Raw genomic sequence first — 26,414 nt, 5'->3', positions numbered from 1 at the left:
GTGGAGAGATTGATTTAGAAAATGTAGTTTCTTTATTCTGTAAGTCCTGTGTGCATTGATTTGCATTGTGGCAAAGGGCGTGTGGAATACTGTTTGTGCTTCTCCAAGCATATGTGACTCAATTGTATACAATGCAGAACAAATTAAAATGGGAGGGACAAATTACATTCTCTGCCTAGAATGTAGCCCTGGCAAGATGATGAGGGTTTAAGAGATTATACGGAAAATTTTTACTTTCGAAAGAAGCCTTCTCCACCACCCCTTCAAAGAAGTGATACTTTTAGGAAAGCCTTACCAATCTTTCCAAAACACCCAATGCCTTGATAGGCCCAGGAGGCACTTTCTTTCAGAAGCCGCTTGAACTATTTGGTTGTCTTATTCCTGTTGTTTGGAAAAGCAAAGTCAGTCCCTTAATTATCTTAACTACTGTTTCTTTCAGATCCTGAAGATTGACATTGATTATGTTGAGATTTGGGCAGCACCTCATCAAGCCCTCCATGGTCTTCCTGAAGACTGAGCTCTCCTTTGCTCTCGTGAACCGGAAGCCAGTGGTCCCGGGACGTATCCTTTCGAGCAGCACCTCGACAGTGGGCACCTGTGCTCTTGGGAAAAGCAAGAGGAGCTCCTTGCGATTCAAAGGCCAGGTAGGATGCTATGCGGGTTTATTCTGAAACCAGGCAGAGGAACGTAATATGCTTGATTGGTGTTGCAGAACTGCCGAAAACAGTTGCTTAGCAACTGTGACCTTAGAGGTGAATTTCTATTGACCTTTTCACCACAGAAGATGTATAAACAACCAGGTGCTATTAAAAGCTTTTTAAAGTGTATGTGAGTTGGTACTGTTTAAATTTCACATTATGCTAAATAACACATCCCTCTTCCCTTTTAGTAGTGTCACTTATTTTTAGATGTGGTAACTTCTTTATGGAGGATTTTCAATTTCTCCTAGCTAAATGTACACAATTTGTCAAATGGCGGCAGAATCCTGTATGAAGACTCTTATTTTTTGGGGACAGATTGCTTTGATTAATTTAGGTAGGAATGGATTAAATAAACCATCTGTATAGCATGCAGATTTCCTGAGGGGAAAAAATTAAGCCCTGTGTTGTGAAGTAAAACTCTCAGTTTAGAAATTGTATAGGAACTTGATTCTACAAGATGCTAAATGTACACATTTAATGCATTTTGCAGCGTGGCATATTATTTTCTGGTCAAAACTTTGCTGCTGTGTAACTTGTGCTGATTTCCGTGGCTGGAGGTGGAACTTTTCAGAAATACTTAAGACTGATCATTTCCATCGAGTTACATGGTGAAATTTTAGTAGGAACTCAGGCAATGGCTGAATGTGTTTTGGGAAAAGAAGAAAGTTGTCTGGAGTTTTTTGAAATCTTTCTTGTTCTTCTGTGGTTTTGTGTTGTTTCTTTCGTAATTTTATGTATAATTTAAAATTTAGTAACCTTTAATACATTTTTTTTTAAACTCAAGAATGTGTTTCTTCTGAAATATGTGGAACCTTCCTCGCTTCTCATCACTTCAATAGATTACTGCTGTTCAATACGGAACTTCTCTCTACACCTGCTTTGAATGGTGTCTGTACCAGAAGTCAGATCATTTGGTTATAAATGCATGGCAAAGGTGCATAGACTTTATATAAACTATATAAAGTTACTATCTGACCAATATATTTTAATGAATTAAATGAACAGTTCCTCTCAACTTGAAATTTTTGAAGTATCTGATGTAAATCAAGGTGATTTACAGATTTGTCATTAAAAAAAAATATTTTCGAAGCTGTCTACAGACAGTATTGCATCAGTCACTGGGAGATGCAGAGTCTGTAAATGCCTGAGCAGTGTGTTGGTATATGTATTGTCCAGATTGGAGGGTAAATAAAATGTTATCTGTACTGTGTGTGGAAGTTTTAAAAACAATAGTTAATGATTTTTTTTTCAATTAATCAGTTAAGTGAACAATTACATCTGTTAAAAATAAAGTTATTTCAGATGAAAGGTACTTGTTTGAAAGGTTTGTGAGCACCTAGTAATGACAATTTAAGAAGCCTATAAAACTTCATTATTACAAGCTTCTTTCCTTCTTAAATAATTAAAGATTATAAACTCTAGTTGTGCAGTTATTGCTGACTGTTTGGCAGATAAATTTATTTGCTCAGGTTTAGCTTTTGTTATCCCATGATGAGTATTGCAGCATATTTTATAGTGTCACATTGTTTTAATAGCTCATGTCTTGTAATATATAATGTAGTTTTTGTTTCTCCATTGAATACATGTGCAGGTAATAAAAACCCAACCCTTTCCCTTTCTCGTTACAGTAAGAAAAATTAGAGAAGATCTTGATGCAAAGGCTAGAATACAGTATGTAAAATAGAGCAATTTGCAGTTATAAGCCTTTAAAATGTCTGTATAATGCAGCATTCATCTCAAGACCTGGCAGTAACAAGTGTATTTTCTTTGTTTTATTGCAATAATTTTATCTGCCTTGTCTTTGGCACACTTGTGACATTCCTTTTCTTTTTTTTTTTTTTTTTCAGTAGAAAATAAAATATTAATGTGTGTGAATTAGAGAGACAAAGGAAATCGGTTTGAAAGCCAGCTCGCTCCAGGTGGCGGCTTTAATTAACTAGTAAGGTTGAAATTCCATCTTGAAACGGAATGTAGGGTTGGATTTGTGAATTTGCTGTAATAGTTTTAAAATAAAGCTGTACTCTGGAAAAAAAAAAAAAATCAGTCAAAATGGTCTTGTGGAGTTCGGTGTTTGTGATGTGAGCAATGCCAATTGTTCAGTTAACACATTACAAAGTTTTGGTTTGTTTATTTCCAGCTGCCAATCCCATTAATTCAGCTTGACACCTGAAAGTCAGGTGTGACTTGTGCTAACAGTAAACTTGAAAGTTGTGCTAACAGTAACCAAGAGTAGGAATAGCAAGAATTATAGTATTTATTGTAAGGAAAGGGTTTCCCGGAGAGAGCTGCCTCGTTTGCCCTAGCATTAGACTTCTGTCTGGTGGGTGCACGCTAGCTCATGGACTTTGGGAACCTGGGTTCCTAATAGGATCCCTTTGATTCCTGATTAGATTCTTGAATAGGAACTAACTGGGGTCTTACTATTGAGTAAAGGATATGTGGCACTAGACTGGAATCTCTGCTGTGTAACCTAAAATACGCACGTGTGTTTGACATACAGCGGCAAACTCATTCACCTCTTGGCACAACCAAACGGAGAGGGGGAGCTACACGTGGTCAGTGTGCAGCGTTAGTGCATGTTCCCCTCAGCACATCTGGTCCTTTTGCTGTCACCTGATGGGAAAACGGTTAAGGCTCAGAGGTGTCTGACCGCAGTCCATTGGAAGACATCGAGTCACTCATCTCCCATGACAAAGTGAGGATGCACACCTCCTCCGTTCTTGCTTATTTGAAGGGAGAGATGCGGTGTTCTTGCCCCTTCTACCTGTCTGTCTTATTTCAGAGCCGCCAGGCATATGGTATTGAGGAACAGTCTTGATTAATGAGATATTAGTTTTGGGAGTGTGTTGTTGTTATATTGGTTTAATGTTTTGTACAGGAATTATGTGGTTTTGTTTTACTACTGCCTGTAGATTGTTATGGAGCCAAGGGTCCAGGTGGGAATGCCGTGTGCAGTGCATATCTTAGCAGTGAGCTTGGGAGTGGGGAGGAGGTGAGCTGGCTATTGTATAAGCTTGCTGGGATTTGTACATTTACGTGGGTACAAATACCATTTTCTATGAAAAGTAGAGTCCCTGTTTCTTAGAAGTTTTTAGCTTGCTGCTCTGTGACGAGTGATTGTGAAAGAAGTCATTAGTGGCTCCCTTGAACAACTGTCTGGTTGTTTCAGAGGAGGCTGTTCAGTAGCTGGGATAGCACAGGGATGTGTCTGTAGTCAGCAAATGCATTGTTTCCCTCACACAAAAGGCACGAGACAAACTGAATCGGCTCATGCAACCAGCATGAGCTAAGCTTCTTAGTCTACTTACTTAAATTGCTTCATTCAGAGCCTTGCTGCTTCCATAGTTTGGAGCAGAACTGTAGAGTTTTTTTTAAAGAAAATCTGTCTGTACTTTGACATGGACTTTTTGCGCTTTAATATTGTAACAAATACTTTGCGAATGACCTACCATTTTATTGATGTTTTCCTAGCCATTCAACGCAGCTTTACATGGTTTTATTCACATCTTCAATAAATATGAACTGTTTTTTTTTTTTTTATCACTGCTTTTCTCACTGCATTGTGTGGAGTACTTGCTTTCATCTTGTGCTAAACATGAAAAATGAATTTGAACATTAGTAGAATCCATTTGGGAACTAGGACTTTTTATTATAAATAAAAATATTCATTTGTTATGTCCAATTTTTTTTTTCAGTAGACAAGGTATTGATCTTTGGATTTGTTTTCAGGATGCCGTAAGAACTAGCACAAAAGGAACACAGCAACATTTGTGAATTGATTGAATGCAATATGTAGTGACAGAAACAAACATCAGATCTATGGCAATACTATATTATACAAAGCATTTTTCAACAGTTTATTGAATTGGTTATTAAAAAGAACAGGCTTTCCAGTTGGAAACAATGAGCTGAGGGCTATCAGAACCAAGCATTTTAATACAAATTTGTGGTGGACAGTGAGGTTCCTTGAGTAAGTGCACACATGTGTGTGTTTGTAATAAATTAGAACGAACACTTTACAATAACTTTTTGTCTGGGGTTGATGATGAAGAAGTTTTCCGTTAAAAATAAAAAAAAAAAAGAGACATTGTTTAACTGTTACATAGTGAATTTTGCTGGACTATTTCATATTGCTATTTCCATAGAGATCTAGTGTTTTCCACTAGTAAGTATTCTGATTGTGGGGAATAGACCACATATAAAAACCCAAAACATGTGATACTTTCTGGCAACTTGATCATCATATGAAGTTAATGGTCATTATTTGTTGCTGAGACACTGTGCTGTACTGTGAGTTACTGCAGCTTATTCCTTTTATTAATGAGTAGAGAAAACATTAGTTGAACTAGATGCTCCTGCAAAGACTTGATAACAAATCTAAGCTGCATTGTAATTGTTCTGGGTCTGTTGCATGGGTGGGATAGCATCCAGAACCATGCAATGTATCTGCTTTGCTGTATGATTTGTCTATTTGTGAGCTTCCCTGTTGTATGTTCTCAGAATTGCCATATTACTTGAGACTGACGTATTCTGTATTATTGCAAATATTGTCACAATACTTCTCTTAAAAGATTTGCAGTTAAAATGAAATAATCCTTTTCATTAGTATTGTTTGTTAATATATTTTAAAATTAATTTTAATTTAGTTACAGTACTGACAGAATTTCCATTTAAGATAGCACACTGGCTCTGGAAAGAACAGTAGTATTCTCTCACAAGTTTGGTTGAAAACCACAGTGTTCAGCATCTGTATGAAATTTTAATTCTTCATGAAGTCGCCGATCTGCTGATTATTGTGATTTAGTTTGTATATTGCACATTTATCACATTTGTATTTATGCTACATAATTATGATTTTTGTGGGAGTTAGTCTAAACAAGTGTTAATATTTGCCATAAAACTAAGATTTAGAAAATAAAATTCAGTTATATTACAGAATATATAAATTTGCATTTACATATTGCAGTAATGTACACTGCACTGTTATGACTGCACATTATACATATTGAGCCCTGTGGGAAAGTACTTTTTAGTGCTTGTTACCGAAGCTTCATATGCATTGCTAGTATTATTAGCTTGCTTTAGCACAATGCTAAGGAGCAGTCATATTATCTCTTTAGCAAAGAGCTAAAAATAAGGGGTTTTGGTAAAGACTTTCTAACCTAAGTATGATGGTGGAGATAGCAAGGGAATCACATGGGTCTCTAGTGCTGTTTCGTACAATGGGTGCCCAAATTCTCAAAATGCCTAGTAACTCTAGAAAGGAGTACTAGGAAGAGGATGAAGTACCTTTGCTGGTGTAGGAAAGGCCTCCTGAATGTGAAGATCAGATATAAATTATCTTGTGTGAAAATGTGGGGAAGTATAGAGTCTGTTTCTTGATCAGGAACGCAGAAGAGATTCAGACTTACTTTCTGTATTGTCCATATTTGATAAATTATTTTTGAGATACTAGACTGAAGCTGTGGAGCATCAGTGAGAAGTCTCAAGTTTTTGTTTGTGTTTTTTTTTTTTTTTTTTAATTTTCCTCAGATCCCGAATAAAGCTGTTCCATGACTTTTCCTTAAATAAGCAGTCCTGATCCCTCAAGTAGGACTTACTAATGCCATAATATTTACTTGCACAAATGAGAGTAAGAAAAACAGTTCCTATGCTTAATGCTTAATAACTTTTATCTAAATTAAACTATATTGGGCAGAGGGTAAGGAGTGGGACTGCACCGTTGGCAGCAGCAAGCCAGTAGGTCAGCTTCACTATATTCTCAAGCTACCGTCTGGGAAAAAGGTTCTCCTCAGACAGCACAGAGTGACTGCTCCATTCTGTGTACGCACACCACTTGAATTTAGTAGTGATAGAGAGGCCAGTTAATTATCTCGGGGCTGGAGTAATTTTGTTTGCAGTCTACAAACAAAGGGATGGTGTTTGACTCGTGTAAGGAAATGCTGCTTCTGAAGAGAACAGAGTCAGGGATCTGTGCGCAAAAGCTTGTCAGTCTGTCTTATTTGAAGGGTTGGAGTTCAACTGTGTCATTTTGTCTTATGAAAATACTTTCTCCTCTTTCAAATCCTGTCTTGCCTGAAAGGTGCTCACTGGTGAAGGAGAATGTACTTCACCATAAGGATTTATCTATTCTGTTTGCATTGTTATAGCTTCGTTAATATAATGGTCTTGATGAAAATCCCACTCCAAATGCTTCGTGCCTGTATTTTAAATAGAAGGGGAAAATAAAAGTAATGAAATCCAAAGTATTTCTTGCTGATTTGCAAATGAAGTAAATTGCCAACTAAATTGCTCGTTTACCTGAATTCAGCAGATTAGTGATAAGAAATTCTCAGATTGTAGCACAACATACATTGGAAGAGGTATTAAAAAAAAAAAAAAAGCCTGTCTTAAGGATACATCTAGGAGAGGCAGTAGCTCCTACGTTGGAGCCTGGTGCATCTTACTAGATGTCATGGAGGGATGAGCAGTCTCTTATTAGTGATGTGTTCAGCTGACCATCAGACCTTACTGCCTGGAGAGTAATGATATCTCTGAAAAACGGGCATTTGTAAGCTGTGCGTTGTAATAGGTTGGATTTGTGCAATTAAATTTCTTGGCTATGTTGCTAACATATGCTGAAATAGAGCTAAGAATTTCCAATTCCATTTTGGTCTAATTCCTTTTATTCACCTGTTCGTCATCATTGTTGTTTGGAACCTACAAGTGACTTAAAGAAAGCCACGTTGTGCACGAACCTCTCGACTGCTTTGTGTGTTTCAGGGGCACTCCCTGCACAGTTTTGAAGGCGTGTTACTACTGTATGTCTGCTAAAAGTGGAACTGCTTGTCCTTACAAGCTCCAGGGACACAGAAAAAATTTTTGAAACCTAGTCCACAAATCCCACCATTGTGGTACCTATTCTGTATACTTAGACCACGCCAATAAAGTGAAGAACAATTTGGAAAGCTCATTCTTGTCATAATGAAAAAATATAGAACATTTGATTTTAGGTCAATTGATGGAAGATCAAATTTCATAGAGGCTGCCTACTGTCTTCCCAATGTTGTGATTTTTATTTTTATGATATAATTGTTGAGACCTTGTTTTATATGAAAGCAGCATATTTTTGAAGGTTGAAAATATTTAAGTAAACTTACAGTTATACTTAAAATAACTGTGTGTTAGTTACAGCCTCCCGTTTTGTTGTGTTTACCCTCATTAACAGTTTGTGAAGTGTGTTAGCATTTTTACATCAACTTACAGCTATAGTTTTATAGTGAGTGACTTAAGTGAATTTACTTTGAGGTTCCTGTCATTGGCAGGCAGAGATCATCTGGAAAAAAGAGTTTAGTCGTTCGTATTTTAGCATAGCAAGAAACTTGACTAAATCTTTATTAAGAACAGAGTAAGAAAGCTTTAGTAAGCTTATCCTAAGGAGCTGGAAGAAGTCAAGCTCAAAGGACAGAGGAGCAAAACTGTGTGGAAGGAAGTAAAATTAAGAGGTAGCAAACTTTTGTATGAAAAGTGGCAGGGCAACTAAGGTGGGATTCAGAAAAGGTAAAATTAATGTTTCCTTTGAGGTCTAACACAGTAATTGGCATTCCTGTTAAAAAAAATAAATAAATAACTCTGAAGTCCTGTTCATAAATAATGAACACTGCTGCCAACGGTGCAGTCCCACTCCTTACCCTCTGCCCAATATAGTTTAATTTAGATAAAAGTTATTAAGCATTAAGCATAGGAACTGTTTTTCTTACTCTCATTTGTGCAAGTAAATATTATGGCATTAGTAAGTCCTACTTGAGGGATCAGGACTGCTTATTTAAGGAAAAGTCATGGAACAGCTTTATTCGGGATCTGAGGAAATTTAAAAAAAAAAAAAAACCACAAACAAAAACTTGAGACTTCTCACTGATGCTCCACAGCTTCAGTCTAGTATCTCAAAAATAATTTAGCAGTTATTTTCTAGTCTAGTAGAGGGAAAATTTGAAATTGGTGTGGTTATTGAGTAAACATGTAATTTTACCCTTTTTATCACATCAGTAAACCCAAACAAGCTCAACAGCCCTAAACGGACAATAGATACCAAATGCAAAGGGGGTGTTTGCAATTTTGCCACTACAGAAAACTTAAGTACCAGCATCAATAGCCGCTATCCATGTGCTTTTCATTCAGGTACCAATTACCATGAACTTAATAAAAGAAAGGAATAAAAAGAATTTGTTTTGTTTTGTGGTTTTTTTTGGGTTTTGTTTTTTTTTTTTTTCACCTCAGCACAGAACTGGATTTAAATTCAGCTTATTAAATTCTTTTGTTTTAAGTTGTTTCTGACTAATGAAGGAGATGACAGTTACAAGCCATTCCCATTACAGTTGGTGCGTGTCTGGGACCTTTTGTCCTCAGCCCAGCCACCAGAATGTGATAGGCAGCACACACACAGTTAACTGAGTCTGGGCAAGGTATTGCATGGCTTGCTCTTATGGCAGAATATAATTAAAAGAGATGATTGGAATACATGGTTATTCATAATAGATGTCACACAATTACCATAAGTAATGCAATACGTGCAAAATCTCCATTTGTAATGAAAATAGATTTGCTGGAAAGTCAATTGGAAATTTCATTTATTGCATATTGTTTCTAGCATATTGGAATATTTTGTGCTATTCAGTGTAATGCAACTATGTGTTTTCTTCAATTACGTATTTTTGGAAGACATCTGACATGAATTTTCTGTTGCGACTCCTAAGAGGAGATCTAGTGATACAATGTTGAAGTGTCATCTCTTCTGTTTTCCGTTTTTCTGTTTGCTGTAGGAAAAGCCTAATATGTAGTATTTTTCTATTGAAACATACATTAATATTCCTCGGTGTACCATAATTATAAGCTAAAGAACATATTTCATAACTTCACAAGTAATCATCTTATAATCCTTAGGACCTCTGCTCTGGTTTAGCCCCGGTCAGCAGTGAAGCCCCATGCAGCTACTCGTTCACCACCCCTAGTAGGAAGGGGGAGAGGATTGGAAGGGTAAAAGTGACAATACTTCTGGGTTGAAATTAAGACTGTTTAATGGGTAAAGCAAAAGCTACACAAGCAAGCAAAGCAAAATGAAGAATTTATTCACTACTTCCTATCATCAGGCAGATGTTCAGCTATCTCCAGGAAAGCAGAACTCCATCATGTGCAACAGTTAATTGGGAAGACAAATGTCGTAACTCCAAATATCTCCCTCTTTCTTCTTCCCACAGCTTTTGTTGCTGAGCATGATGTCATATGGTATGGGACATGCCTTTGGCCAGTTGGCTTCAGCTATCTGAGCTGTGTCCCCTCCCAAATTCTTGTGCATCCCCCAGCCCCCACTCGCTGTTAGAGCAGTACAAGAAGCAGAAAAGCCCTTGATGCTGTGTGAGCACTGCCCAGCAATAACTAAAACACTCCCATGTTATCAACACTACTTCAGCACTAATAAAAAATCTAGCCTCATACAAGCTACTATGAAGAAAATTAACTCTATCCCAGACAGAACCAGGATAACTTCCAACAGGGAAGCAGGGAAAAAACAAACATGCCTTGTGCCTGAACAATAAGTAGGAATGCTCTCTAAATATACAGAAGTGAAGGAATAGCACACTCTGGTGTGTCATGCTAGTACCTTCTTCACGCCATAGAAAGCGATAATGCCATAGCCTAATCTCTTTGGATTACTTGGTGCAGATGCTAATCTTTGAGGATAAATCCCATTTAGTGCATTCCCTCAATGAACGCAGGCACAGAGGTCTTGAATAGAGTCCAGTCACAAATACGGGTTTCTTCAGAGGCAACTTGAGGATAACTGTTCACAAAATGAGTGTTTTGAACACAATTATTTTACTCCTAAGCAGTACTAGACTTCTGGATATCTGTGCAAAATAACTGAATTTTGAGATGCAAGGACCCAACTTTGTTAGCCTTCCCCCCTTCTGGTATCTGTTACTAGGTAGGAGAAAGTCCTTCCCTCCTCCTTTTCCTCCTCTCCACCCCTGTAGCACAGTTAACTTGTACCTGGTGGTATACTTTCCTCGATTGCCTGCTCAGGAAAGTAGCATATACAGTCTCTCCCACTTTGTTGTGCGCCCAAAGCTGCTAAATTGTGCTCCTTTATTTGTCTAGGAGATGCTTCCTTCTGTGGGTTTAAACTGTTGGTGAGACTATCAAATGCAGTGATTCCAGTTCACCCTCTAATTGCTTTGCAGAGCTTCAGCTGAGGGTCAGGCACCTTCTCTGAGCAAGGTAATTGTGTAAATTATGTTTTAATAAGTTGTCTTACGTAAAGTTAGATATGAACATAGCACACAACAGAAGCTTTGTTGTAAAACGAGACTACAGTAGAAAATGGAGTGCATAATTCATTGATACAGATGTATTTCACTTTTTGCTGTTCCTTGTAACCTGCTGACTTCTAATGTTTCTGATCAAAACGTATAAACCTCAACACCTCTCACAGTGAGCTCTCTTGAGCAGATGTTCGTGTTGTACCATGAAAGTTGAAAATTCCCCTAGTGATACTCTTCAGTTTAACATCATACTGCATTCAGATAAGTGACCTCTCTACAGAAACTGCAGCTAGGTTTAGTTCAGGATTTGTTATCTTTATCTGTTAATAATGGGAAGTGCATTAGGATTACCTCATTGCTGTTTGTTTCATAAAATGGGGAATTGTGTGTAAGTGTGAGTTGAAATAGGGGAATTTGGAAATATTGCTTTTTATAGTGTGGTCTGATGGACTTCAAGGGTCTTAATACATAGTTTTGCTCTAATGCATATCTAAAATGTAAATATTTATGAATGTATTTTATGAATGTGTCATTGTATGGTTTTGTATTTCTTTTTCTGTCATTCCAAGGTAGAATTTGCCTGGTTGCTGGGAAAGAATATATAACACAGATTATATATTTATATTATGCCATATAAATTTATGTTGCCAGAATTCAGGTGTTGCAGTTGAGTCACTATAAGCACGCATTTCAGAAACTCTTTTTTTAGGCTCAGTTTTGTAAATGATGGAATTGGAACCTAGGTCATTTGGTATGTAGTTCACTTTACTACATTCATACTCCAAGGGTAAAGTTGAGAAAAAAAATATTGTAAGGATATAGTTCAGTAAATAACTGTCATTCCTTGCCAAGAAGAAACCCAGAGCCCAATTGTGAAAAGCTTATGTTTTTGTTGATGCTAATGAACTGAAGTTGTGTGTGATTTGGGGAGCAAGATGAAGAAGGGAGAAGTAGAGAAAGAAGAGAGGGAAGTAGGTTTGTATTTGCTGCGTTATTTTTGACCTTTCAGGGGCATCTGAGTGGTGTTTATATAGTTCTACAGCTTCTTTTACAGCACACTTCTTTTTTTTTTTTCTTTTTTTTTTTTTTTGGGGGGGGGCGGTTTGGGGGGGTGGAGGAGAGAGGCATATCCAGGAATAAAAGTCTTAGACTAACAAAGACTGACAAAGGCATTGGTAAGAGCTGTAGCTAAAAATTTGCAGCTGGAGGTAATGAACTGTAAGCAGTGATTTTTTTTTTTTTTTTAAATATTTTAAAAATATTTTTTTAAATATTGAGAGTAATGTAGTGACTGTAACAAATTGCTGGAGCTGAGGAGCATTGGTTATTATTTGATACTTTGAAATAAAGATTTGAACTTCTCTTAAAGGTTAGGAAGAAGCTATTATCTTCTTGGAGTATTGATAATGATGGAATTTGTGGGTTGACATGGAGGAAATCAGAATAGTTGATATCTTTCCCTCTCCCTGGCTGAATGATGTGGACTGTTGGTGGGACAACAATGAGCTGTCACATTTTTTGCCATTCTCAAGTCTTTGGAATGAAATCTCATCTTCTTTAAAAGATTGATTTATATAAGAAGGAAGGAAAATATGTGCATTAGAATGTGAAGTCAAGATAATTGGAGAACCTTTCAAAGAAGAAGTGGGTCTTATTTTTGAAGGAGTTTCATTTCACTTTGAAAATAGTAATGGAGAATTGCAAATAAAGCAGCTTTATTGACCTGCAATTTGATCTTCCTGCCAGGAGCTTGAAAGGGAACATAGAGTTACTGTATTACTGTCTATTAATAGCTAATTTAGAATTTGTTAAAATTCTGCTTAACTTATGTATTATTTATGATATTTCTTTAAGTTTAAACAATTCTATGAATTGCATGCAATGTATAGCAAAATTAAATTAATTTGAACTGCATCTCAAAAAGAGACTGGTGTTTTGGGATTTTAATTTTCCCTGTTTGTGAGGACATAGCAGGATACCTCTGCCAAGCGTTACCTACCTGTTGAATGTTTGGATGCAAGGACCACCAGCAATGTTGAAAACAGTGTAACACTCCTCTTGTTCAAGCTGAATGCCTTGTGTCTCAGTGTTCTGTTGAAATTTTTGACAGAAAGTCCACCTGTCATATTGGAGAAATGAAATTGCATCTTCTCCTTTCCTTTCCCTGCCGCCTCTGCCATTTCTTTAGCTTCAGGTAGTGTAAATGAAAGACACAATGAAAGCAAACTTTTTAATATACTCCGTTTTGCAAGACTCCATTGTGGAGGAGGTAGATTACGTTGGGAGTGAAAACTTTATAAGCACTTTTGAGGTAGGATCAATGTATTTTTCAAATAACTTAAAATTTGGTGAGAGACTTCAGATGTGACTTTTTACACTGAGTTGCTAAAGATCTAGTGGAGCATTCCAAAAAGGCTTTTTTTTTTTTTGTGGTTGTTTTTTTTTTTTATTTTTTCTACAGTAAATGTAAAACATGGAGTTGCTGCCCTTCTTAGACAGTACGAATACTTTTTTTTAAAAAAGCTACATTATTAATATAATTAGTATCAAGTCATGTGGAAGCATGCTAATGGCATCCAATTATTATTTCCCAACTACATCCCTATCAATATTAGTAAAATAAATTATACTTGCTTGTCTTTCAAAAAAATTTCTGAATTTGACTTGGAGAAAGTTAATCACAAAAATATTGTGGAGTTGTATAATTCTGTTTTTATCTTAATCTGAAAACAGCGACCTTAACAGAACACTGCTGACTTAGCATAATATTTTGCTGAGGTTATTTTACCTTAGCAAACAGTGAAAGTGTTCCCTTTTCCTGTCCGATTCCTTAACAAAATAAAATGCAATGCATTTAGTATCAATTATGAATTGCTTATAAATACCACATTGTATTGAATAATCTTTTTTAAATGTGGAGAAACATGCTTCTTACATGAAGGTTATGTATTATCTGAAAGAATCCAATGCAAACAGATGTTTGCAGAAAGCAAAAACTATGAAACAGCTTACAAAAGCATTTATGTATTCAATTGAAGGAGAAAAATGGGAAATAATTCTGAACTGAACTAGTTTCCTTAATGTTTATAATATCTAGCTTGATTTTTATCATGTACATCAACTAGTCACCTATTGCTTAATTTTCTTGATGTTTACAGTTAAAAGTTGTAGGAAATGTTTTGGTTCAGTTATAGTAATTAACAATTATGGAGTTGGTGTACATCTTATTCAAACTGGAGCACCACAGAGAGAACTAATTAGACTGTGTTTGTTAGACAGCACGTCAGGCTTGGGTTAGCCTCTGAAGATGCCTTGCATGGAAATAATACACTTTATGTAGCGGGCAAGGGGCTGTAAGACTGTGTGCAGATATGTATTTCTATGCTGTGCTCCCTCACTTGCATGTAAAGTTCTCCTTGTGATGATTGTTTTAATAGCATTTATTACAACTTTATATACAAATCTTAAAGTTGTTTAACCTCTTTTTCAACTATGGGGACACCACATGTAAAGTGGAGATTTTTATTTTTTTTCCCCATATATGTGAATAACATACTTACTCTAAACCTTTAGTAATAAGTCCAGGTCAGGCTTTATTCATCATTAAACAAGAAAAATCTGATCCATTTACATGGTATTCACAGCAACCAGGATGCATAATCATGAGTATTTTGATATGAAATGGATGCAAAGACTCTGGCACTGCTAAATAAAAGAGGAAAAAAACCTAATATTTTAACCATCCTGTAGAAATGCAGGGACCCCTTTTGTGCAATGGCTGAATTGCTGTTGTCACTATATATTCTAAAAAACTACTGCTTTTGAAATGTTCTTCCATTTTTCCCCACGTGGAGGGCAGGGAGTGTCAGGGAAAAGGCAAGGATGTGCAGTCCAGCTTTAAGTATTTTCTCAGATCCTCCTTGATCTTTAACCATCACATTGATGGTACCTGAATGAATTTAACTTTGTAGCTCAGCGAAAGTGTTGTCCATAGGGGATCATTTTAGATTGCCTAAAAGATATCCGAGGAAAGAAGATAATTTGATTTGATCATTGTGTTTTGTCACAATTGAAAAGGCACAGAGAGATGCTCTATTTGTCGTTTTAAATAATGAAAGTTGAATCAGTATAGTCATCTGCTGTGTCAGAGGATTCAGCAGCAATAACTGTCTTCCATCTCATTACTTCCCCTTCCCTTTTGAAGCTTCTTAATCTTTGCAAGAAAAGTTGTCAACAGTTGTGGATCTGGAGTGTTTCTTATTCCCATTTACTGCACAACTTAAGGATACACATTTGCTTTTAAAATATCTTTGCTGAATTGGTGATTTTGTGAGGAGATGATACCATTCTCAGTTGTCATAAAGACGTCCTATGTTCCTTATCCCTGCAGGTATGAGGAGAAAAATAATGACTTACCTAATATAGTTATGTTTTTACTTCATGTGGTTTTTCAAAATGGTGGTTAAGGTTTTTGAAGCCATAAGTGTTCAGTGGCTTAGATTTTCAAAGCCATTGCTGAGATTATGATGAGTGACTCCTGCGATACTTGTTTCCACTTGCAGGTGGGGGGAAAGCAGTTTAATTAACTTAAAAAATATCAGTATTTGTCCTTCTTTAAGGAAGATAGGTATTCTTGTTATTCTTTATGCTGTACCAGTTGGTCAGTAGTTAAAAATTTTTATCCATTTCTATCCACAAAGAAGGGTAGAAGATAGCTTAAGAGCAAGATACTCTTAAACCTAAGGAATTTGAGAATATTCTCCAGTTGGAATCTAGATATTTGGGAACATGTGACCTTTAAAAACATGTATTTAAAAGTACTTCGTTTAAAAAATAAAAATGCTAGTATAAATATTGGACAGAAAGGGAAAAGAAATGATATAGAGGTATAATAATGATTTGTGTTTTCCCCATGAGTCACAGTGAGCATTTGACTGTCCTACTATTGTAGGGCTGAGAAGGTTCTCCATCGTTTCCTTGTCCTATAGTGTTGGAGTGCAATGAAAGCCAGCACTCTCATATAAACTTAATGTTATTCCAAATCTTGAAACTAATTTTGGTTCATTGTCAGTTGAGCTGTTGCACTCTGCAAAGCCTCTGCTGTCAGAGCTACAGAATTCTGAACATCTATTTAAGAAGGTCCTTTGTGACTTCCTAATTATTTTTTCATGACAGTCCTGCTTTGTTCAGTATAATAATGAAACAGAAAACTTGTAAAATTAGCTTTAATATAAACATATAATGTAAGCAACACAGTGATAGACCTTGAAAAACTGCCATTCACACTGAGTAATTAAATATCATTACCTTTAGTTACTACTGGATTGTCTGTATTTTAGTAAGTAAAGGGAAGCATAAATGTGCTGCATATACTGAAAGCAATTCAATTTGCCCAATTAGCAAAGTTTAAGATTAATTTCAAAAGCATTTTCATCTTATGATATTAGTTTTGTGCCTCTTGATGTAAAAATGTAGCCATGATGTGTTTTTCCTTTTTCTGTTGTTGAGGCTTAATTTAACTCTAAAACTTTCTATGCAGATTCAGTTGAAAATTAAGTTTAAAATATCCATTCCGTAGAAAAGAAAAAGGCAGTCTTCGTCTTTCCATCACGCTCCTTGGAATTAGTTATGCTAGGCACAGTGAATACTGAGGATGTAACTTTGTGGGTTGTTTTCTGTAGATGTTTTTTCAGACTCTAGTGCCTTGAATCCACTCTTGTTAGAAACTGACGCCCAGGGCCTTGTCTTCACCACTGTGCAGTGTTTGGTAACAAGGATGTGATGGTGCATTTGGCACTGACAAAAAGAAGTAGAAAAGTAATTAATTGGGTTTGACTTTGCAGATGACAGTGCAGCTCAGCTCACTTTAGAATATAAAAATACCCCGAATGATGGACATTTGGAAGTAGTTTCCAATAACTTGAAAATGTCTTTTACTGAAGCCGTAGAAACAGTACGGAATAACTCCAAAACTGGAAGGCTGTTATTGCTTATTTCCCAGTTCCCTCCAATACCTTTTGGCAGCTGTGAGAGAGATAGAACAGTGAAAGAACAGGTAATCTGAAGGAAAGCAATATTTTTTTTTTTTCCCAGTTCTTCAGAAAGCAAAGATAGATAGCTTAGGGAAAGAAAGATTATTAAACTTAAATAAACTCTTTAGATTATCTAGGTGTATATGAAGGCAGTTATTGACCCCATTAATGTGTCTGAATTTAGTCTCCAAAACTGTATTGGTTTGGTTGTTTCAGCTGTATTTATGGAAATTACAGGAGCCAACATACATACATTGCCCTGTAAGTGAGGCTAAGCTTACATGAGAAGGAAACCCTGTTATGTACTCAGGTCACGATCAACAGAATTCTTGAACCATTAGTTTAGCAAAATTTCACACAGCATCATTTTTTGAGACTAAGCAAGCATTAATTGTTTTTTTTTTTTTTTTAAACGGATCTTTTATTTCCACCTATGAAGTAATCAAACTTAGCTTGTTAATGCACTGTGGTAAGTTCTGGGGAGAGGAGGGGATATTCTTTTTTTCCTGTTTGTTTGCTTTTTCTCCAGTTTCGTGCATGACTGAGTTGATTTTGATTGCTTAAAATCACATTGCCCATCAGTGGTTTAAGCTAGGTAAAGAACCGAAGAACACACCTGGTGTCTGCTGTAATCAAATGAATTTGCTTCTTTTGCCATATATAAAGTACCGTAATGGATCTGATAAAAAGGTTGATTTGGTCTATTAATATTAGACTCAAGGACTTGTTTAGGAAGCAGCCGATTTGTAGCTAAGAGTAAAGCTGCATTTTAATAAGACTCTTGTAAATTGGTAAACTACTAAACTACATCAATCTAACAAAGGTCTTGTCCCTACTTGTAATTTTTGTGGGTTTTAAACATATTTTTCTTTGTATTAATCTTTTCATTTCTCTGCCTATTGTGTGTCTCATTTAGAAGATGATGGTTGAGTGGAGATGCTCAGTACAATCACAAAGGCTATGATTTCTTAAAAAGTCTACTTAAATCAATACATAGCTTGTGATCGCTACTTAATGACTTTCTGAGAATCTTATTTTTGTTGTCAAGGAAAATGGTTTTGATGGGAGGAAAATAAAACCCTTGTCTTCATGCAAAACCAAGTATTTTAGATTACTTAGCATAGTAGTTTGGTAGTAAATATTTACACTGATAACCTGGGGTGAGCTTAATGGTTTTGAATATTAGGAATTCATAAGAGAGTACTCTTTTAATGCCACAGTTGAATACATTTCTTTTTTCTTATGATGATTTTGATCTACCACAGCAGGTTTAGAGTCGTGTTGAGATATATTTCAAATCATTGCTTTCAAGAAGAAGAAAATATTGCTGACAACCAAATTTCTCTTGTTTTTTTTTTTTTTCTGCCTGTTTTCTTACATAAATATTATATTATATTGTGCACAGATAGCTCTAATCAATAATCAGTTTCCTATATCAGTTATGGCTCTGTATTTGAACCCTTGTTAGGATCAATAAGAAGTAACCGATAGTAACACAGTAGAAAATATTACAGACTTTCTTAGGCAGTGAAGAACATCATGTTTACGTGTATCAAGTATACTCATCTTTACTTTAGGATTTGACAGAGCTGAAAAACTATTGTTAAAAGTTTCAATATATTTCAGTGTTATGAATGAATATTCAAAATCATGATCATTCTTTTAAATGGAGATGTATCACATAGACTCTAAAATCTAAATGATATGTACTAGTTTCATTTGGAAGTATAATTAAGGTGTATAATGTCATTTAACTGTTTAATGAACTCTGCATAATGTAATGGAATACAAATATTTGACCTTCCTGACAGTGACTGATGGATTGAAGTTGCACAGCATGATATCATTAGAATGTCAAATAACATCATTATTCATGATTATCAGGAATTATTCAGGTGAAATGGCAAATGTAATGGAAAGCTATTATTTGTGTGTGGGCCGCAGATTGACTTTCTTTGTCAGTGCCAGTCTCTTGATGATACAGGGGGAAGATACTCAGATTTATTGAGCTACAAAGAATTAATGTTATAGGTTAAACAAATGTCAATAATATCAGAAAAGTATTTTGAGTAGTTCAGGTCATATGTTAAGTGTCTAAGAGTACTAGTGATAATGTTTTAACTTCTATTCTACTTTTACTTCTGCTAAATACTTAAACCGTCAGGGTTTTGCAGCAAAAGAATATCTCAATAATTACAGTTTTCTGGATGACATTTTTTACAAGCAGAAAGAAAAAATACCATACAGACTGTCTGTGGTAGAACTGCAGTTTCACCCTCTATTTTCAGAAGCCAAAATGCAGAGTCCAGACTTTTGTTCCAAGAGGTCGTTGTTCAGAATTTAACCTGAAATCTCAACTAGGTCTTTTTCCTTCCCTTAAATCCGCAGGAAGTTGATGGCCTGAATCAGGAACTACCATATGCTTTCAAACAGGTTGCCTAAAGCTGTGCATGTGCTCATGCGGTTTGTTGAATTATGGCCTATAGAAATAAATGATGAGTAACCTGTGTTGATTTGGATAATTAAGATCTTACACCTGAGACATGAATGAGCATGAAAATGAATTTTGCCCATCAGGACAAAAACTGTAATAATGTTTATTACATGCTTTCTGCTCGATCTGAGTCATGCCAAAAGATAATTTTGAGGCCCTGACCTGCAGATACCAGCCGCGTTGTTCTTGTCAATGGGAGGTGATGTGTAAGAAATGGCTGAAGGATCAGCTGCCATGTTCACAGGGAAAACAGGATGAAGCTGCAAATTATTTAACTGACTGCACAGAACTGCTGGTTTTCTCAGAACTCCTGGAGTTTCCATAGGATTTAAGTGGGGGGGGGGGGGGTGAGGGGGAGGTCTGTAATGCATATTTGGTATACAAATTGGCTTAATTACTACGAGGCGGTCTGTACATGGGGTGGTGGCTGTAGCACGGTACGGCCAAGGGCAGAGCAAACACAGTGAACAGAAAGCTGAGCAGTGGCAGTTGCGTGCCACGCTCTAGGATCTCACACCTTTGTCATTTTTATGTTGAGGTGGGGTTGTGCCTTGGCTTTGGGTTACACGATAGGTGTTTGTAGCTTTAGTCAAGCCCTCCTAATTCCTGTGGACACTGGCGGCGAATAGGTGCCATCTGAAGATATAAAAACCATTGCCTTAGTGAAGTACTCTTACAGTTTAACCGCATACAGCGTGGAGTTTAGCAAGGTTGGCTTTTGTCTTACCTCACTGTTCAATTTTGCAATTTTTGTGGAGCTCTATACAGCCTCAGCTGGAGTGTCTCTTTTTTTTTTTTTTTTTTTTCTTCTTCTATATAGATATACTCACAGTAATTTGGAGTGCCTCTTGATTTGTATATTAAACCTGAGTCACAATCCTAATGATGTCATTTACCTTTTGTTCATGATGCGTAAGCCCTGAAACCAGGCTGAAGTTGGCAGCTTGGGAATTTATGTGGAAGACTATTTTCTTTTAAGTCCCTGTACAATGTAAATGTGCTTGAATGGGCTAACAGAAGGCTAGGTGATTTCCAGTACTTATTTTCAGGATGTTAAAAACTTCTGAATCTTCTTTTGCTCCCTGCTGCTCTGGGCTTCTACTTCAGTCAACAGGTTTTCAATCTCACCAGAACTCCCACTTCACAAGTTGTCAAATGACTGCTCAAGCAGTAAATGGAAAGCTTGAACATGGGGTGTGTGTGTGATGTGAAGTATATGTTATTACCAGGGAGCTGAAAAGTAGCCTACCCTTGAATATGCACAAGATGATGAGACATAACCCTTTAACAATTATGAAAGTCTAGCAGTGGGGAAGAGATGATGTTATTGTTGCCATATTTTTTTTTTCTTATTAAAGCACTGCAGTTCAATTCCAAAACTTTGAGGAAGTTTGCTAGTTGTTCATCCCTCCAGCAGCCGAGTGGACAAATCCTTTACATACCCAGGGAGCTGCCCCAACAGCAATGGCATGGCTTTGTAGCAGACAGGTAGCAGTGTTTATCAGGCGCTTGCGAGTTATATTGTGCATATACACCGTGTGTTGCTCCTCTGAATACAGAGAACCCTGGCTTGCAAAGCAGTTCCAGAAGAAAAATTCCCGTGCCAGCAAACTGCAGGTCAGAGCCTGGGGCTGTGACCCTGCTCGTGTATACAACGTGAACAAATTCCTGTGCGATTTCCAAAATCATGTTCTGTTATTGCACTTATCTTACATAACAGAATAAAACAAACATAAAGGAGCAGTAAAGGTGGTGCTAATTTGACCTTTGTCTGCTGCTGTGAATAGCCCTTATTAATTTAAGCTCTTACTACTGATTCAAATGAGGTCACTTAGTATTAGCTTTGAGTAAGACTTTGTAGGAGCAGGTGCTGTATTTATATAACAAGAATAATATTTTAAAGTTTTATGAAATCATAATAAAAATAAAATACCTTATATATTACTGTCTTTGGTTACGCATGTGTAACTTATTCTAAATAAAAGGAATTACGTATGTGCAGGGTCAATACGTTACTGTTTCAGAGATTCGGCTGTCTTTCCTAAGTGAGGTTATCAGTTTGGACTAAATTTGCAAGTAAAGAAGTAGAAAGGGTTTTGTATGTGAACAACAGTAAGCATTTATCATGTATGTATCATGATAACATTTACATGTTCTTTATCGGCAGACTAGAAGAGTTCCCTCTGCCCAGTTTTAACCAGATTGGCAGAGGGGCAGTGTATATGTCAAATATAATAACAATGTAGGCAGCAGAGCGGAGGAGAGGTTCTGATGGTGACCCAAAGTGAAGATTTTACAGGATCTTGCCTCTTATTAGGCAGTGGAGAAATCATACTAAACCAATTCCCCAAGGCATAAATCCATAGGAAAACAGTTTGAGTTTGCATGGCTTTTTAAATTATTTTCACTGCTCATAAAACACGTTGTTTATGGTATCATTAGTGATACAGAAATTAAGAAAGTGTGTTCCTATTTAAGAATAATATTGAAGTCTTTGAAATATTTTAGTAGTAGGTATATAATATTGTAATCACACAATAGCTTAAAATATACCTCTATGAGAATGTAATTATATATTCAGATACTCCTGGTATTGTTTATCAGGCATGTGTTTTGTTTTTGAGAATCTGCAGTGTGAGTACAATATAATTTAATATAGCTGATTCCATTCCTAGGTTAGTTTTCTGCTTTAGTCCAAATCTTGCTTGATGAGATGGGGAAAATTCAAATGGATTAAAATGAATTTTAATGAATTATAATTACCTGTATTCATAACATATATTGAAGTAGAAATAGCTTTTTGAGCCATTAGAGTTATAGGAGCAGATCTAAATTCTGTAAGAGTACAAAGATTTATATTTAGTTCAAACTGAATTATAAGAGAAATTGTGTGATGATATGGGAAATAAGCATAAGATTAAGGTTTAGTCTTTTATCCTTTCAAGTGCAAGTGACTCAAGTTTTCCATAGGAGTATACATTTGCTGTAGACTTTACTTGAAAGAAGGCTGATCATGCCCAAGTGTCCTATGTGGTGTCCTTTATCTCTTTTTGCTAGGTCTCTTAGCTTCTTTTCTTTTGGCTATATGTGCCAAACAAACAACAAACAAAAATAATAGTCCTAATTTTATGATTACTTGCTTGTATCAAAAAATAATAGTATGAAGATTGCATGTCATCAATTTTTTTTTGTGGATATTATTAGTCAGACCATGTGCTCAGCGTGTACTTTGTACTTCAATTGTTAACAGCTATGGAAACAAATAAATTTTTAAGGTTACATATGCTCATGAGTAGGACATGAATTTCCCATTAGAAAGTATGTTTCTCAGAAAAATTTGTGTGTGGATGACATGCTCATTTTCAGGTTAGTGAAAAGCTTGAATGAGATTTGTCATTTATCTGTCATTTATCATAATTAGTTGTTGTTTCAGATTGGTATACTGTTTAAAAGAGCTCTTGTCCTAAAAAGGCAACACTGATGCACATGTTTAAAAAAGGAATGACAGCCAAATAGGTCTCATTGTCGCTTTCAGATGGAGAATTCAGTGACCATGAACAAAACCTATGTCCTTAAGGCTGTTAAGTTTTGGCAGGTGAAATTATTTTGAAAACTATGCTTGCTATGTCCCATCTTGAAGTGTCCATCTTTTCTGCTGTCCTGTAGGGATTTGCAGGTTTTTTATAGTGACTTCCATTGAATGATAAATAGCTTTGATCTAAAAGATGCTGTTTTCCTGTGTGATGAAGAGAATCCAGTCTTCTAGGACTTGCTTTCTTTAGTTTGCCTTCCTACTCTACCATTTATCCAAGTAGAAGTTCCAGATATTTATTACAAGGCTATTTATATTCATGACTGTTTCTATACAGAAACAATAAAATGAACTTTTGACTAATACCTTAATTGAACTAAAATAAAAATAAACTTTTAACAAGTCCGTTGTTCTGGTGTAATTGTGGAATAAGGAGAACACGGCTTCATCTTAAGGATACTGATATTTGGATTCAACCCTTTTTCTTCATCTTAAGGGAATGTTGAATTTCCAGCAATGTGGGGCTATGTATTGTAAACATAAAGAAATATTAGAATTATTATACATGTAGTACTTCTCATAAATACCTTTTTAGTCTAGTTTGGGCTTTATAACAAGTACTGTTGTAATGGCACATGTAGTTCGGTTCCTGATGCAGTAAATTTTAAGGATATCAATAACAGCATAAAGACAGAATTAGTAGCTACCTCTAATGTCTCCATGCGAACATAAAGGCTGTCTTATCTGTAAGGAGCTGATGGCTATAAAATGAAATGCATTTAAATACATGGCTAAAGATGATTAAAATATCACACAGAACCAAAGCACTTCAGCTGTAGATATTCATTAAATTGACCATTAATAACTTGCGATATAAAGGAATATTACTGTATTCATAAATTTTGTATGCAGATTTTATTAAGCTGGCATGTTATATGAATTGATTCCCTGGCATCATCTGGCTGTGACTGTATAGATAATAGTGTCTCATATGAGTTTTCTGTAATCCAGGAATTCTGATTGACTGTTTCTAGCTAGAAATTATAATTTTGTTCTGGATGGCAATTCTTTCAACCAGTAGGCAATCAAAAAACATAATTATAGTGTTGTGTTTGGAATGGCCAGCGTTTGTGTCGCAAACTCCTTTTTTCCAGTGCTTATAACTTGGACATAAAAACATACTCAGACCTGACAGTTACAGCTACAATGCTTTGAACCTACTAATTAATCCTTCTTCCCTCCAATCTTTCCTTTTCTTATTGAAATATGCAATTCCATTCTTATATAATATTTATCAATTAAAATGTTAACCCATCAGGCCCTTTGTTAGGAAAGTTTGTCAATAAGCATTTTAGAGCTTTCTCCTGTGTATTTCTATTTAGGAGTTGATATATTTTAGGGAAGAGCATGAGAAGCAAGGTGAAGTTTTACAGGGATTCATTACTTAGAGAAATTAATTGAACAGACTGGCAATAATGAAGTATGCCTGTGGATACAAAACTTGAGAAATCTTTTCTTCCCTTTTGTCACTGGTGTAACTTGACTAGGGGGAAATCAAGGGGAATAAAACAAATGGACGTAGTGGAGGTTCTGTGACTTTTTATACAAATGCTCTGTGCTTCTTACTGTTGCCATGTATCCAGTATAATACAATTTTTAATGGCAAACACTGGAAAGTCAAGGTGGCTTGAGGAACAAGAGGTAGAGAGTTATTAGTTGGCAATCCACAGTGCAGGGATCTTTGGTCCAAAGAAAATGGAAGTATGAAAGCAAGTCCAAAGTCTTAGATGCAGTTATGTATGTACTTAGGTGGTGTGTAGCTCAGTTTTCAGGTCCCTAGTGAGTTATTTTTGAGAACTATTTAATATTGTGTTGTGTAGTGTATGAAGAAATATTGAGATGACCTTCTCTTAAGGACCTGCATTTTTTGTTTGCTACTTGTTGAGAAAACACTTGCAAGTTTTAGAGCCATGTGAATTTTCAGAATCTTGCTAGCCTGAATATAACTCAGTATTTCCCATGAGAAAAGATTTCTCATCTCCTGTATTCATTTTTAGTCTACAGAACATCTTAGACACTGGAATCTTTTATAAGTCTAATCCTGATGTCTTTATGTGATCATTCCTTACATTAACACTTTTTTTTTTTTAATTTAAATTAAGCAATTACCATGTAAACCTTTCTTTTCAAGCTACCATTCATATAAGAGGAATGTAGATGATGCTCTTGCAAATAAGAGTGCAAGCGGTTTACTTTGTAAAGAATCGAGGCTTAATTGTCATAAAAGTATGCCTTAAAAAAGGAATTCTAATAAGAATACCTGCAGTTGTAACTGCTTGATTTTTACCAGCAAAATAGTACTTTCTGATACTTTTCTGGTTCATATCTGCAGTAGAAATGTTGGTATGAAAAGACGGGCATTTGATTTTAACTGTGACTCAGTGTGTGTCCAAACGGGTCCTTTTGTGATAGTAGTAAATGCATTTTCAACAAGCTAATGATTCACTTATTTCTTGCAAAAGTCTGCTTATTTGAGAAGCTGGAGTGTTACAAAGAATTGATAGTGAAGTGTCTGAAAAATGTATATTCTATGCCAGCTTATAATTAACTTTGTCATCACATGTATTTTGCTTTTGGTGGGAGATCTTGTGTTTTCACATAATATAAACTGAAAATTACAAAACATTCCCTACCCATTAACAAGAAAACCTCAGGGTTTTTTTAAAGTGAATTATTTAGATTATTAACCAGAAGTACACTATTGAATGTAATATAATGTACAGTGATTTATCTGTGTTTAGTCTGAAGGCGAAATTTAGTTTTTCTTTAATAATATGTACAAAGCAGCTTTGATGTGGCATAAGTAATTACAAAAAAAATTAACCCTGATATAATTTGTATCAGTGGTTCTGAGTTAATAGAATCAGTAAGTTTGAAAAAAATGAGAAAGAGACTTTTGGAACACAACATTCAATATGTTTTAGACTTGATGTAGTTAAAAGTAAGGGTGTTTCACATACTGGAGCAAAAAGAAAGCTGACAAAACACTAAGGACTTTGTTCATTAAAGAGTTGCATGCTGCTGCCCATGCTTGACCTTTTCACAAGAGAAATATGAAATAAAAGCTGAAAATAGGACTACCATACCCACTTCTTTTTTTCCTGCCTATTGTTAAAATGCCTATCTCACCAGGCTACTTCCAACAAAATGAGCTTTCCTTTGGTTATTACAGCTGCTCAGAGAGGTGGGTAAGCTCCAGGCTTTAATTATTGACTCTCACTCTCTGAAAATAAATAGAGAAGCCATTTCTATTAGCAAGGACTTTATTGCCCTAGGTAGTATCAGGATTTCCTATGA

The 26,414-nt window shown here is 35.8% G+C and overlaps 1 protein-coding gene across 3 annotated transcripts in view; it reads left to right on the top strand.

The window, feature by feature from the left end:
- Positions 1–26,414, top strand: part of FHIT (fragile histidine triad diadenosine triphosphatase) — a 595,136-nt gene that overhangs the window by 168,840 nt on the left and 399,882 nt on the right. For 2 of the 3 annotated variants that reach the window (XM_086755658.1, XM_086755659.1), the window contains exon 2: positions 440–561. In XM_086755658.1, coding sequence (XP_086611784.1) covers positions 462–561 — 100 coding nt within the window. In that variant the 5' untranslated portion in view covers positions 440–461. Of the gene's footprint in view, positions 1–439; positions 645–26,414 lie in introns of all 3 variants that reach the window. The other variant, XM_086755660.1, reaches the window with a different exon arrangement.

Source organism: Chlamydotis macqueenii, chromosome 10 (genome assembly GCF_036417535.1).
Source record: "Chlamydotis macqueenii isolate bChlMac1 chromosome 10, bChlMac1.mat, whole genome shotgun sequence".
Classification (NCBI taxonomy): Eukaryota; Metazoa; Chordata; class Aves; order Otidiformes; family Otididae; genus Chlamydotis; species Chlamydotis macqueenii.
Note: the sequence above shows the minus strand (reverse complement) of the source record. Positions and strands in the feature narration are given on the sequence as shown.